This window comes from Garra rufa, chromosome 3 (genome assembly GCF_049309525.1).
Source record: "Garra rufa chromosome 3, GarRuf1.0, whole genome shotgun sequence".
Taxonomy (NCBI): Eukaryota; Metazoa; Chordata; class Actinopteri; order Cypriniformes; family Cyprinidae; genus Garra; species Garra rufa.
Window position 1 is genome coordinate 47,798,024 of NC_133363.1, and position 15,310 is coordinate 47,813,333.

Consider the following 15,310-nt stretch of genomic DNA (forward strand, 5'->3'; position numbering starts at 1 on the left):
TTTTAATTTAGACATTTAAGCAGGATGTTTGTATATATATGACCGCAATCCCACTGTTCATAAAGCGCTTCTCGCCATTGTTTTGAATGCGCTGGACCACTAACCGGAAACGTCCTGGGACCAACGACGTCACTTCCTTAAGCCGCCGAATAGCGCTTGAAATGGTCTATACAACAATCGTCCGCTTCATACAGCACGAACAACAGCGCAAGAGAAGAGTGATTCAGCGAGATGATTGACTCGTCGATTAAGATAGATAGATAGATAGATAGATAGATAGATAGATAGATAGATAGATAGATAGATAGATAGATAGATAGATAGATAACATATATATAGCTCTATACAGTGTTATCTTGTGAGCACATTATTGGCTTCTTCCATTTGCTTGTCAAGTAAGATTTTTTTATTGTAGATTAAAAATGTACTAAGTTGGTGATCCAGTGTAAATATATAATACAGTATAAAATGAATTTTTTTTTTTTGTTTAAAGTTTTTTTCTTCTTCTTTTTTTTACATTTTTTAAACTCTAGTCTAATATTTTATTTCCCTGGGCCCACCCAGCAGGTGACCAATTAACTGTCATTAATTATCTGTGCACATTTAACTTAAATCTCAGCAAAATAAAACATTCCTGTGGCTATATCGGTATATGTATAGTACCTACAGGCACCTATATTTTTTTCTTAATTAACAAAAGTTCACTTTGTGCTCTCGTGCTTCTGCCTCAGCTATGGTCCTGTCAGTCATCTCGCTGGATCAGTGCGCTGTTGCTCATGATGTATATGAAGCAGACGATTGTCTGTTGTCCCGCTGAACTACCTTGATATTATTAATATAAAAAATATTTCTATATAATAATTCAATAAAAAACGATGGTGGGGCGGTGGGCAAGTAATTTAATCGTTAAATGGCCGAACACCGTGAAAAGCGACTTTTTTTAAAGCGTTATTTTTTATCTAGCTGATATCAACATTTTACTTAAGCATCAAGGCTGTGCACACTTATACTAACTTAAATCCTGGCGAAATGAAACGTTCCCATGGCTATGATAGGCTATACAGTACCCTCGGTACCTTCAGCCGATTTGCGTTACAGTATTTGCACTTATCATCGCTTGTCCAAAACTGAGCATAATGTCTAAAAGAAAAGTTCTGCCTGCTGTGCATTTACACTTGACTGAACATTGATCTGTTCTTCTTTGTGCTGTCTGGGTACTGCAGACAGCAAAGAAATTGGAAAATGCTTTACCAATTTCATTATTATAATATTTTGTTATATTATATTATATTTTGATGTAATTTATGTTATTGCACTTGAATGTTTGTTGTTTTAAAGACTACAAAAGAATGAAAATAAATAAATAATGGTCTTTTATTTTGTTGCACGAACAATGGTTGGCGTCACCGGTCCAGGTTTGATTGACCAATCGGCGTAAAGGAGCGTCTCGTGACCGCACACATGTGAAAAACGAATTTTGAAGTCGTTTATCCGTTTTCTACCCGTGAACCAAAAAAACGAAAAATCGAGCCAAAATCTGTTTTTTTTTTTCGTTTTCTAAACAAATGAAAAAACGAATAAAGGAGCCGTTTTCTTATTTCTGCTTATTTCGTTTCAAATTGAAAATCAAATGAATAAAACCTACCCACACGGACCACGGTCCCATTTTTAGGCCAATATTCTAAAATCTTTTATTTAGAAAAAAATCATTTTTTGCAAAATAGAAAAACAGTTTTAAGTATATATCTGAATAAGGCAAAAAATGATAAATTAAAAAATGATCCGTTTTTTTTTTCGTTTTCCGTTTTTTTGTTTGAAAATGGATATGGAATGGATGGAAGATACCCCTATCACAGTATACGAGTAATACTATGGAAGTCAGCGGGGGCCAAAAACGGTTTGGTTATGCACAATCTTCAAAATATCTTGTTTGAAACAACATAAAGGTGAGCAAATAAAGACAGAATTTAATTTCAGGTTAACAATACCCTAATGTCTTTAAAATGATTGCTTTTGAACATTATATAAAGCACATTATTAATATGATAAAATGATACGTAAAATAATGGACAAACAAAATAAATGTATGTGCATAATATAGTCATATGGGTATATGAAGAACATGCATTTTGCTTTCAGTACAGTGTGTGTCTGGTATTCCCAACATTATGGGAACCAAATGTCCCCACAATGATGATAAAATCAGTACATATTGACCTTGTGGGGACATTTTTAGGTCTCTATGAGGAACCAAGCTATATTTCATACAGAAGGAAGTTTTTTGAAAATCTGAAAATGCAGAAAGTTTTGTGTAAGGAGTGGATTTAGGGGTAGGGTTAAGGTAAGGGATAGAAAATATAGTTATAGTACAGTATAAAAACCATTACCCCTATGGAATGTCCCCATAAATGTACGTGTATGTGTGTGAGCTGTGCTAAAAATGTGGTAAGAGAGCGAATTAGTATGCATTAGAAAACCAGTAGATAGATGAGATCAGTCAGCTATGTTATTGTTATGTCATTTCTCACTATAGTCGTTATACGGAGAGAGAGAGAAAAGGGGAGAGGAGGTATAATAAGGAACATGTCAGAACAAAGCCTATTAAAGAGCATTAGTAATTTAATTTCAACATCTCAATTTAGCATTCACATGAAATGAAATGCAAAGCGTCTCTTGGTGAAAGTCACTCCCCCTCCTGTCACAACCGAGCATGTAAGCGGGTGTAGCTACGAAACACTGAGCCATGCACAAGGCAGCGAGAAAACGTACTGAGGTTGGTAAGCACAAGCAGATCTCATTCTGTTAGTATTGAAGTAATGGACAATTTTAACTCAAAGAAAATAATTCTATGTAGTTCGTTTTTAGTGGTCCAGTTCAATTTATCAGACTGTAATCGACACGTCGTATTTTACTTCAAATCTTCCCCGAACTAGCCACAACACTCCCATAGCAATGCTGGTGTTCATCTGTCAGCTCGGTCGGAGATTCATTTGATGTAGAAAATGCAGCGATTAATATATAGCATAAACATCTAGAGTCAAAAACTATAATAGTTGAACGAAGCTTATATTTACATTTTTAAGATATGTAGCCACGTTAGCTTGTTTGCTAGCTAGCCAGACTGAGTTTAACAACATCCATGTCAAGAACAAGCGTAATCCTTAAAAAAATGTAAACACACTGGGGTTTTTTAGCAAATGTTTTATAATGTGTCATGCGTTTTGTGGTCTGTAAAAGCACAGAGCAAATCATAACATTCTCTGAACGCAGAAAACTAAATCACTGGAAGAAAATGGGTAGTTGTCAACTTCCTTAAGTAATTGAATGTCATGTAATACATTGTGACAGACAATACTCCGTGTAAAACTATTTTAAAACGACTTTTGCGAGTTATTTGTAGTTGTTGTGCATGCAGCTTTTGTGATTTAATATTAGTTAAGAGACTACATTATATATTTGTTGTATTTAATGTTAAGATACATTTGTAACACTGTAGGGCCATTCAAATTAACTAGTGAGGGCAAAAAATATGTTTTAAAAAGGTGACACAAGTTTAGAAATGCTGACTAGTTACAGGACCTATAGCTTTTAATTTACACGTAAATTGTAACCCAAAATTACATAAACTGTCATACATAGATATTTACATTTAGTAATTTTGCAGACGCTTTTTGTGTAAAGCGACTTACAAATTAGGACAATAGAAGCAATTGAAACCAACAAAAGAGTACACATAGCAAGGGCTTTTTTTAAATTAAAAAAATAAATAAAACAAGACAGAATAGAAATAGAAAGTGCAAGTGTTAGAGGGTCAAGTGTATCTTTTAAAATGAAAGTAAAACAAGTCAAAAGAATAGAGAATACTAGTTAGAGAGTGATTTTTTTAATAAATAAAAAGAAAACAAGTAGATGGAATAGAAAAAGAATAGAGAATGCTAGTGTTAGAAGCTCTTTTTTCTTTTAAAAGAACTAGCATGGTATGTAACAATTATTCAGTGAATCTCGCATAATTCTGATGAACCATGATATGCAGTTTGACCCTTTGCCTGTGGGTTTTGCACTGACACATGCATATATAAATAAATTATGTGAGCATGCATACGAAATTGCATTTGTGAGACTTACTGTCATGGTAAAGCAAATATGGCTTAGTATTGTTAATATAGAAACTACTAACTAAAATACTTGCTATTAAAATTAAAGGGATAGTTAATCAAAATCTGTCATTTACTCAGCCTCATGTCATTCCAACCCTGTATGACTGACATTCTGTGGTAAGTAGAAGATATTTTGAGAAATATTTTAGTGTTTTTTTTTTACATTCCTTACATTGAAAAAAAAAAAGGGTTCTGCAGATGAAATTCATACAGATTTGAAACCACATAAGAGTGAGTAAATCTTGACAAAATTAAAATTTTGGGGTTTTCTTTTTAAACTATTCATATTGTGCCACATAACAGTGCTCATGAAACTCGTGATTGATTGTCTTTTACAGTTTTTGAGTGATTGATGTCACCAAACACAGTTTTGAAGGATGAACCGGGGCCGGGGAGTGAGAAAAAGAACTGCAGCAGAAAAATCAGATGCCTTTGAATCTTGCAACGAGGAAATACGTGCAGAGATTCACCAGCTCTTCAACAAGGTCAAAAGTTACATTCCCCCTGCTGGAGGAGAATGGACATTGCCTGACCCGAATGTGGTGCTCTGTGATCCTCAAGTGAGTCACCCACGGTTGCAAGCTCTGAAACAATCACTAAATGAGGTGAAGAATCAACTCAGCGATAAAGACCTCTCAGTATGGCACCAGCATACTTGTTTCACCAACCGAGCAGGCTCTGTTATGGCCCACCTTCGCTCCACAACCAACGCAGAGCTGTGCACCCAGGCCTGGGCCAAGTTCTATGAAATCCTAGGGAGTTTTAAACTTCTGCCTGACAGTGCGTTAAAGAGTGGCGAGTTGAACTCCATACACCTTTGTGAAGCCCCTGGTGCCTTCATATCCGCTCTAAATCACTTCCTCAAGACAAGTGGCCTGCATTGCGACTGGAACTGGATTGCGAACACTCTAAATCCATATTATGAAGCCAACGGACGCAGTTGCACTATTACAGATGACAGACTCATCGCACACACTCTGCCTTGGTGGTTCTTTGGATCCGACAACACAGGTGACATAATGCTTCAGAAGCATCTGCTGGAGCTGCCGAGATTTGTGAGCAACATGCGCAGTGTTGATTTGGTTACAGCAGATGGAAGCTTTGACTGTCAGGGGGACCCAGGGGAACAGGAGAGATTAGTTGCTCCTCTACAATATTGCGAAGCTGTTTGTGCACTTCTGCTGCTAGGAAGCGGAGGCTCATTTGTCCTGAAGATGTTCACACTGTTTGAGCACTCATCTGTCTGTCTGCTGTATCTCCTTGCATGCTGCTTTCGTTCCGTGAACATCTTCAAACCGGGCACCAGCAAGTCTGGAAATTCAGAACTGTATATAGTGTGCTTGGACTATCAGGCCAAAGAACAAATTCGGCCATTGCTCTCAAAGTTAATCCGTAATTATGGACCAGACTTGGCATCCACAGCGGCGCTCTTTCCCCGTCGCTGCATTCCAGACTCATTTCTAAGTCAGCACGAAGAGATATGCACTTTTTTCCATGCATTGCAAGTTAACACAATCCAGGAGAACCTTAAGCTTTTCACATGCATGAGCGTAGAACAGCGCAGGCGATTGGAGCAGCTCAGGGAATATGCTGCAGAGTTTTATACGAAGCGTTTCAATGTTCACTACCTCCCTCGGAAAAGCTGGGTTTGCCGTGGCGGCATGGCCAGATGGGTTAAACTCTGTGAACGAAAGCAAATGGGCTCTTTCAATCAGCGCAAGGAAATGGAACTCCAGGGATGGAAGCAGCGCCTTGCTCAAGGAAATTATGGGCCGTTCGTAGAGAGGCATTGTGCTGGCACAGAAGGATGTGAAAATGTACTTAGTGGCCCGTTGGATGAGTGCGACTTGGGAGCCTGGTATGCCCTTGAGGGAGCTGCCCTCCCGAAAGTCTGCAGTTCCACCTTCTGTGATCAAGAAATGCTAGACTTCCTGAATGAAGCTCTGGAAGAGAACCTGAGGGTCAAAGCAGTGAATCATCCTGAAAGAGCTTTGCCAGCATGCAGCTCCTGCAGCATTGACTCCCCTGTAGGCATCTTATCTGAGATTTGCAGCCATCCTGATGTGACATCTTGTTTGGTACTGGGAAGCCAGTCTTGGTGTGGCGCCATGCTTGTAGGCGTTAAATTGCAGCCGGAGTTTGTGCAAGGACCCTCCTGTTGTGAGGTACAGGATGCCATCTTGCACGACGGACAACCAGACTATCAATTCGAGCTTCTGAACACTGTCCTTTTGGCTCTCCAGAAACAGCATCAGGGATCAACCCTGGTGATTCCCTTATGTTCTGTCTTGACACGCTTCACCTCCGGCCTGGTTTTCACACTGCACCTGTGTTTTCGTTACATCACATTCCGTTGCTCATCTGGTTGGCCTCCTGCTGCTCTCGTGTGTATAGGGTTCTCTCCGCCAGCAGCACTACCGCGGCTGCTGGACTTTCTCCGGGAGGTGTTGGAGAAGATGAAAAAGGTTAAACTTGAGCTGGGGAGGCAGATTCTGCAGTTTGTACCTTTGGAGGAACTTCTCAGAGGGGAATTACCTCGCTTCCTGTCTTCCTTCAATACTGCTGTCATTCAACAGCAGCTACATGTGCTCATGCAGGTTGAATAGTGCACATAATGCAACCCATGTATGCCTATATTCTCTAGAATAACTTTTTAGTTAGACTACATTTGGGTATAATCATGCCTCGGTTTAATTTAAGTGAAGCTGTAGCCTCAGTTTGTAGGATATACTGGAACAGAATTCCTTAGTTTTATATATTTATACTATGGATAATATCTTTCTTTAACCTTGAATATGCTGCATATGACTGTAAGGTTTTTTTTTTTTAAAATATATTTATGTAATGGTATGTGCAGTTCAGAATGTTTATTTTAATATTTATGTTTCATTACCTATTTTTTCTTTAGTACTTGATATGATGTGTTGCCTTTATCAATTTTTCTGTCCTGGCTCATTTATTAAAACCTCTTCTTTAATGCACATATGATGTGTTTTCATGAAAACATCCAGTTGTTGTTATTATAAGTATGTGACAGAAACTGTCACATACTTTTACCTCAAAAAGATTTTGAGGTAAAATTTGAACTATATGCACATAGTGTCTGGTATATATTGTGAAGTACATTATAGCCTTTTTTGACCCTGGACCACAAAACCAGTCATAAGGGACAATTTTTTTTTTAAATTGAGATTTTTACATTATGAATAAATCAGTTTTCCATTGATGTATGGTTTGTTAGGATAGAACAATATTTGGCCAAGATACAACTATTTGAAAATCTAAAATCTGAGGGTGCACAAAAAAATCAAAATATTGAGAAAATCACCTTTAAAGTTGTCCAAATGAAGTTCTTAGCAATGCATATTACTAATGAAAAATATAGTTTTAATATATTTACAGCAGGAAATCTACAAAATAGCTTAGTGGAACGTAATCTTTACTTAATATCCTAATGATTTTTGTCATAAAAGAAAAATCAATAATTTTGACCCCAATGTATTTGTGGCTATTGCTGCAAATATACCCCAGCGACTTAAGACTGGTTTTGTGGTGCAGGGTCACATTTGACAGTTGTGTGTGGCTGTATTCATTACGACTGTGTTGAAAACTGAAAACCAGTTAATCTTTTGCATTATACAGCATTGTTTTCCAACAAAAGTGTGTTTAGGTACATAGCTGAAATCTATAATATAACTCTTTTCTTCTTTTTGTTTTCTCAGCAATTATAGTTAGTTGCATGTTTTCTGTTTGCAGTGAAAAAAATAATTGTAATGAACAAAATGTTTTGTAAAAAAAAAAAAAAAAAACATTTAATGAAAAATACAAGTATTTATATAAAATATAAAAATGCATTGCAAAATGTAAAAACGGAATGTTCAATGCAGTGGGGCTAGTGAAAATGTTGGCAGGTAAAAATCTATACTGACCCAAATATCCTCCAAGTAAAAAAGACCAAAATGTCAATTTTATTTTTAGAATTTGGGACCATTTGCTATAGAATGATTGACTTATTGATTGATTGATTTTTGAAGTTCACTCTTAAAAATAAATGTTCTTTACCTTGAACATCCATGGAACCTTTCAAATACAGAAAAGGTTCTTTATAGTCGAAAAAGTTTCTTTAGATTTTTAAAATGTTCTTCAAAATTATTCTTTTAGGAACTGTTCATTGAAAGGTTCTTTGGGGAACCAAAAATGGTTCTTCTATGGCATCACTTTAAAAACACCCTTTTGGAACCATTTTTTAAGAGTGTTGGATGAACTGCATAAAAATATGTTAAAAATCATGGTGGTTATTCATAGTAGGTAAAAAAAACGTGGAGTGAAAAAATGTATACCCTTTACTAGTTTCCCCCTAAAAAAAACTATTAATCTAAACAACAAAGTTTTTGTTTGGTAAAGTTTGGTTTCCTCTTTTTCCCTAATAAATAATAAATAATGTGACTAGTGTTCACCAGTGTCAAAAAAGGTTTTGACAAATAACAGTCAAGTCTGAGCCAAGGGCTATGAGTTATCTGAGTACATTTTTTATGTTGACAGATGTGATTCCGACTGAGTGATCCAACAAAGGACAGAGAACAACCAATGGCCATTTTTTCTTACCAGGAATGCGTTTATGGAAATGTCTACAAATGTGACGAGGCACCGTCTTACGTCTCATGAAGGTAAATGTTTCTGCACATATCTGACAAATGCTTCAGTTGAAGTCCTATTATCACGCCCACGCTGGCATTATGTTGTTTTCTCATTTGTTGGATGTGAGTGACTCCGTTCTTATCAACTGTGATTATTTCTGCGTGGATGCATTTCTACACAGCAAGAGTGAGATTTCTGTACTCGCATGTGCATCTCATCTGCAGCTTTTCACTAATCTCCCAAACGGTATTCACATCCAACACTATCCACATTGAGCCGTTTCATCCAGTTTACATCTAAAACAATACATACAAAACAAATAATGAAAGACAGCAGGTTGAAATTAGATAATCTTGAAAAGTCTTTTTTTTAGAATCTTAAATTCACAAAGATTCTAAACATAATTTTTTTGTGCCACAACAACTTATGATAAAAAAATACATCACAACTAAAGACTGTCTTACAGTCAAATTATGACTTAAAAAATTCCTTTTTATAAAATTAAAAAGTTATTTGCAACATTTCACACTCATAGTTTTTTTTTCTCAGAATTGTGAGATTTAAACTCAAGAGTTATAAAGTCAGAATTGTCAGATATAAACTCACAATTTTGACTTTTTTTTTAAGATTGCATGATGTAACACATTTGCAAGAAATAAAGTCAGATTTGCAGGATTAAGAAAGGTAACTGCAAGATTTTATCTTACAATTTTGATGTTTTTCTTGCAATTTCTATGCAAAAGTTCATATCTCGCAATTCTGACTTTTTTATTACAATTGTGAGATATAAACTCGCAGTTATGAGTTATAAAGACAGAATTATAAATTATAAACTCGCAATTTGAATTTTAAAAATTTTCCTCGCAATTGCGAGTTTATATTAAGTAATACTGACTTTATAACTCGCAACCGCAAGTTTAGGCCTATTACGCAATTCTGAGAAAAAAGTCAGAATTGCTAGTTTATATGTCAAAATTCTGAGGAAAAAAGTAAATTACCTTCTTTTTATTTTTTATTCAGTGGCGAAAATGGGCTTTTATACATTTGACTAAGTAGAATCATTCTACTATGGAAGCCCATTTCTGCCAATTAAGAAAAAAATTCATGCCTTTAATTAATTATGAGATAAAAATTTGAAATTATAATTTGAGTCAAAATTATGTCTTAAAAAATAGAAAATATGACTTATAAACTTAAAATTATGAGATAAAAAGTTTAAATTATAACAGTAAAATTAATAAAAAAGAAAAAAACCAAACCTATACAGTTTATTAATATATATATAGGTCTATACTTAGACCTAATTCCAACTTTTTATCTCATCATTTCAACCTTTTAAGTCATAATTTTGACTTTTTATCTTGTAATTATGGCATAATTTTGACTTTTAAAGTCATAATATCAACTTTATAAGTTATAATTTCGAATTTATCTCGTAATTACGACTTTTAAAGTCACAATTTAATTTTAGTAAGTCATTATTTAGATTTTTTGTCTTGTAATTATGACTTAAGTATGTCATAATTTCGACTTTATAAGGAATTATTTTTTTTCTTATTTGGCAGAAATGGGCCCATTTCCGCCACTGAATGAAAAATAAATAAAGGTAATTGTGACTTTTATTTCACAATTGTGACTCGCAATTGAAAGTTTGCATCTTGCTATTCTGACTTTTTTCCTTAGAATTTTTACATATAAACTCGCAGTTCTGATTGTTTTCTCAGAATTGCATGCTAGGCCTATAAACTCAAATTAGTATTGCTTAATATAAACTCACAATTGCGAGGAAAATTTTCAAAATTGAACTCAAAATTGTGAGTTTATCTTGTAATTCTGTCTTTATATCTCGTAATTGTGTTTATATCAAACAATCTTTAAAAAAAGTGAAAATTGTGAGTTTATATCTGATAGTTCTGGCATTATAACTCATAACTGTAAGTTTAAATCTCACAATTCTGAGAAAAAAACTCAGAATTGCGAGTTGTAAACTTGCAATTGCAAGAAAAAACTCAGAACTATGAGATAAAAGGTTGCAATTACCTTTTTTAATTTATAAACAAGGAACAGGCTTCCATACAAATGTAACATTCTACGGTAAAATATTTTTGCGTAATGATTGCTAAACTCTATAATTTACCATTTTTGCAGGCAACCCCATTTTTTAAAATCTATAAAGTATTGTAAAAGAAAAAAACAACAACAAATTAACCAGTCTTAGCTGGTTTGCTGGACTTCGCAGAGGTAGACAGGTATCTAATTCTTAACCAGCAGATCATAGATTGTTTGTGCTGGTCTCTCAGCTAGGCCAAATGAAAAAAATGCCCAAACTTCTCTAAAATCAACAAACAGACCAGGATGGGAAACCGACTAAATCTGTTTAATCTGTTTTTGACTACTTTTAAAGCTGTGAGCACACTTATTAACATATATATGATGGGCCGCAAGAGCATTTTGACGTAGTGAAACTTGATGAATACAAAAACATATGCTGGAGTAAATTCTGCACACTAAACAAAACTGCAACAGCCACCTGCTATGCAGGCCTTTAGTGGTTTCTAAACTAGTACCATGGACAGATTCACAGTTGGAGTGGGATTTCCATGGATGTTCCTCCCTCATCCTCATTACAGTACGTCTGTTGAGGACTGTCGGCTTAACTGATTCTATGAAAGAATTCTTTAATAGAGGAATATACTACCTAAAGTGAAACCACACACACATTTGCACATGTATAAACATATAATAGCTGCACAGCATATGAAATGATTCACAAAAATATCTCTCACTGAAATCTTGGCATATGCCACACATTCAGTATTTAATCCACTGCTCTTAAAGCCTCTTTCTAATGTTACTCTCTTCTAATCTGTCGGCCGAAACCTCCATAACTCTGTGGTCTCAGCACTGAGTTAGCTAGAATGTATGCCAAGACACCGATTCATTAAAGAAAGTGTTTCAATAATTCATGCAACATTTCTTGTAAGACGCAGGCTATGTTTGCAGAGCTGCTTTTGTTGAAACGTAAAATCAAATTCAGTCATGTTTATCTTTTCAATTCTACATTTATTTTCACACACATATTTTCCAGACATCATAAACATATCCCTTTGTCTCTAAAAGTGTGTGTGCGCATTCTCCTGTTCCTGACTAAAACGGGCCAACTGTAATTTGGAAAGTTCCACTGATTTCTGTCTGTGTGAGTGTGTGTGTGTGTGTGTGTGTGTGTGTGTGTGTGTGTGTGTGTGTGTGTGTGTGTGTGTGTGTGTGTGTGTGTGTGTGTGTGTGTGTGTGTGTGTGTGTGTGTGTGTGAGAGAGAGAGAGAGAGAGAGAGAGAGTGTGTGTACAGACACATCCATTACTATTAGGGCTTCAGCCTGAGCGCTCTGAGTGGCAGTTTTTGTTTAGTCAGCACACATAACTCTTTCAGAAGATTGACTAAATTGAACCTTTTTAAGCTTTGTTGTTTAAACTCAGAGAAATAAATCTGTGACTCAAGAACTCTTTAAAGGGATAGTTCTGAAATTCGGTCAGCGTTTGCTAACCCTCAAGTAGTTTCAAACCTGTATGAGCACAACACAAAAGAAGACATTTTGAAGAATGTTGGTAACACAGTTGCTGGTAGCCATTGACTTCCATAATATGGAGAAAAATCTATCAATGTCAGTGGCTACAAGCAACTGTTTGGTTACCAACATTCATCAAAATATCTTCTTTTGTGTTCAAAATATCTTCTTTTAATGACAAAATTTTTATTTTTGGGTGAACTATCCTTTTAATCGCTTATCTTTTTTTCTGTCCGCTGTCTTGCTAATTAAACATGTCTTGCCTACTATACAAAAACTAAAAAAAGTTCTTTAATGGTTTGTTGTTGCACCTTAAGGAATAGTTTACCCAATAATAAAAATTCGCTAAAAAAATTATTTGTTTCTTTATATAAAACAGATTTGGAGAAATTTAGCATTACATCACTTATTCATCAGTGTATCCTCTGCAGTGAATGGGTGCCGTCTGAATGTGTATCAAACAGCTGATAAAAACATCAAATGAATCCACAAGTAATCCACAAGTCTATCGATTAATGTCTTATAAAGTTAAAAGTTGTGTTTTGTTTCTGAGAAAAATAAAATAAAAAAATCCATCAAGACATATTTAACATTAAACTGTCTTTTCTGGTCAAAATTTTAATGCGTAATAATGATTCCTTCACTGGAAAATGTAATCTTTCGTTGTCCTCTCACATCAAAAACCATTGAAACACCAGTCAAAAGTTTTTTTGAAACAGTACGATTTTTCATATTTAAAAAAAGTCTCTTTTGCTCACCAAGGCTGCATTTATTTGATCCAAAGTACAGCAAAAACAGTCAAATTTTGAAATACTTTTACTATTTAAAATAACTGTTTTCTATTTGAATATATTTTAAAATATAATTTATTCCTGTGATTTCAAGCTGAATTTTTAGCATCATTACTCCAGTCACATGATCCTTCAGAAATCATTTTAATATCTGATTTGTGTCTCTCTCTCTCTCTCTCTCTCTCTCTCTCTCTCTCTCTCTCTCTCTCTCTCTCTCTCTCTCTCTCTCTCTATATATATATATATATATATATATATATATATATATATATATAAATAATAATAATAATAAATGTTTATATATGTTAAAACAGCTACATATAATGTTTCCGGTTTCTTTGGTGAATAGAAATTTCAGAATAACAGCATGTATCTGAAATAGAAACCTTTTGTAACATTAGAAATGTCTTTATCATCTAAAATATCCTTGCTAAATGAAAGTATTAATTTCTATAATTTCTTTGCCAAAAAAAAATAAAAATAAAAATACTGACTCCAAGCTTTTAAATGGTATAATACAAAAGCTTTTTATTTCAGACAAATGCTGATCTTTGGATATTTCTATTCATCAAAGAATCCTGAAAAACTCTGTTTTAAAAATGTATAATAAGAATAATAAAAAATGTTTCTTGAACAGCAAATCAGCATATTAGAATGATTTCTGAAGGATCATGTGACACTGAAGACTGAAGTAATGATGCTGAAAATTTAGCTTTGATCACAGGAATAAATAAAATATATTCAAATGGAAAAGTTATTTGAAATGATAACAATTTTACTGTTTTTGCTGTACTTTGGATCAAATAAATGCAGACTTGGAGTTCTTTAAAAAACATTAAAAATCTTACTGTTCAAAAACTTTTGACTGGTAGTGTATTTGTTTAGAACTGTTTTGACAAGCACTGCATGATCTGTGCATATTTCTCTCCTGATTCAAACAATAGTACTTTGACTAGAGAAGGCAGTGTTATGAACAGAGGACTTGTATTTTATCCAGAAGCAATGGCTTGAAGATAAAAGCGTCATAATGATGGATGCTGGTCAGTATGTTGGTTGTAAATATCTTCCATTAGCAAAAGTAGGCCATCCGTGGTTCTTTGAAGCACATATAGATGGTTTCTAAAAAAGCATCGGGCTGTAGAAGCCTTTTTGGAACCTTTCTTTTTTGTATAGTTGAAGTGGTGGGACTTGATACACTCATGCATGCATATATGAGTGTACAGTATGAGCATGGTTTCCCTGTGCGTGTCTTAGATTGCTGAGTGTGAACATTTCATTTTTATGGTCACTAATGCAGCAGGAGGTGTTTTAATGTTGGTGACATCATGCTCATCACAGATCACATGAATGTGGCAGACGTGGCCCAGCTTAATCTTGACTTTGGTGAGGATCAAGCACATATGTGTGTGTTCTGCATGTGTTTGGCCAAAAATACTGTATAGCCTAAAAACTTTATTATCCCTTACATCAGATGAACAACGTTCTACATATGTGGGTACATTTGGCAGATGGAATCGTCGGTCTGATTCTAGGGAGATTCTCTTTGCTGAGCTCTAACGCTGAACACACGCCAATCTATTGCATCAGATCATGTTTTCTGGTGGCAGAAGGACAGCCATCGCTGTCACTTAGTTGGAATATGGGAAATAGTACCCTAGATATTAAAACCTGCTTGTGCATAGCACTTTTTTATTTTTGTTTGTTTTTAATGTAGGCTAAGGTAGGAACTGCAGCTGGTCATCATTTGTATTAAGATATGTATCTATTATTATTTATTTTAGATATTTACGATTTACTGAATGAACATTGTGCAATATGCTATTTTGGGAATGTTATGAATGTCAGAAACTACAGCTAAATATAGAGTCAATAAAGTTTCATTTTTTAAAAGAAATTAATAATTTTATCCAGCAAGGATGCATTAAATTGATGAAATAGCAGTAAACATTTACATTGTTACAAAAGATTTCTGTTTCAAGTACATGCAATTTTGAAATTTTCTCAAAGAATTCTTTAAAAATTCATAATGGTTTCTACAAAAATGTTAAGCATCACAACTGTTTTCAACTGTTTTGAGCACGAAATCAGCATATTCGAGTGATTTCTGAAGGATCATGTGACTTTGGAAACTGTATGAGTAATGGCTGTTGAAATTTCAGGT

General features: G+C 34.7%; 1 protein-coding gene across 1 annotated transcript; it reads left to right on the plus strand.

Annotated features, from left to right (window-relative positions):
- Positions 1 to 2,709: 2,709 nt before the first annotated feature.
- Positions 2,710 to 7,138, plus strand: cmtr2 (cap methyltransferase 2). The gene is made up of 2 exons (XM_073837199.1): positions 2,710 to 2,773; positions 4,496 to 7,138. The coding sequence occupies exon 2, from the start codon at positions 4,535 to 4,537 to the stop codon at positions 6,761 to 6,763; it is 2,229 nt and encodes a 742-aa protein (XP_073693300.1). The 5' UTR covers positions 2,710 to 2,773; positions 4,496 to 4,534; the 3' UTR covers positions 6,764 to 7,138.
- Positions 7,139 to 15,310: the final 8,172 nt, after the last annotated feature.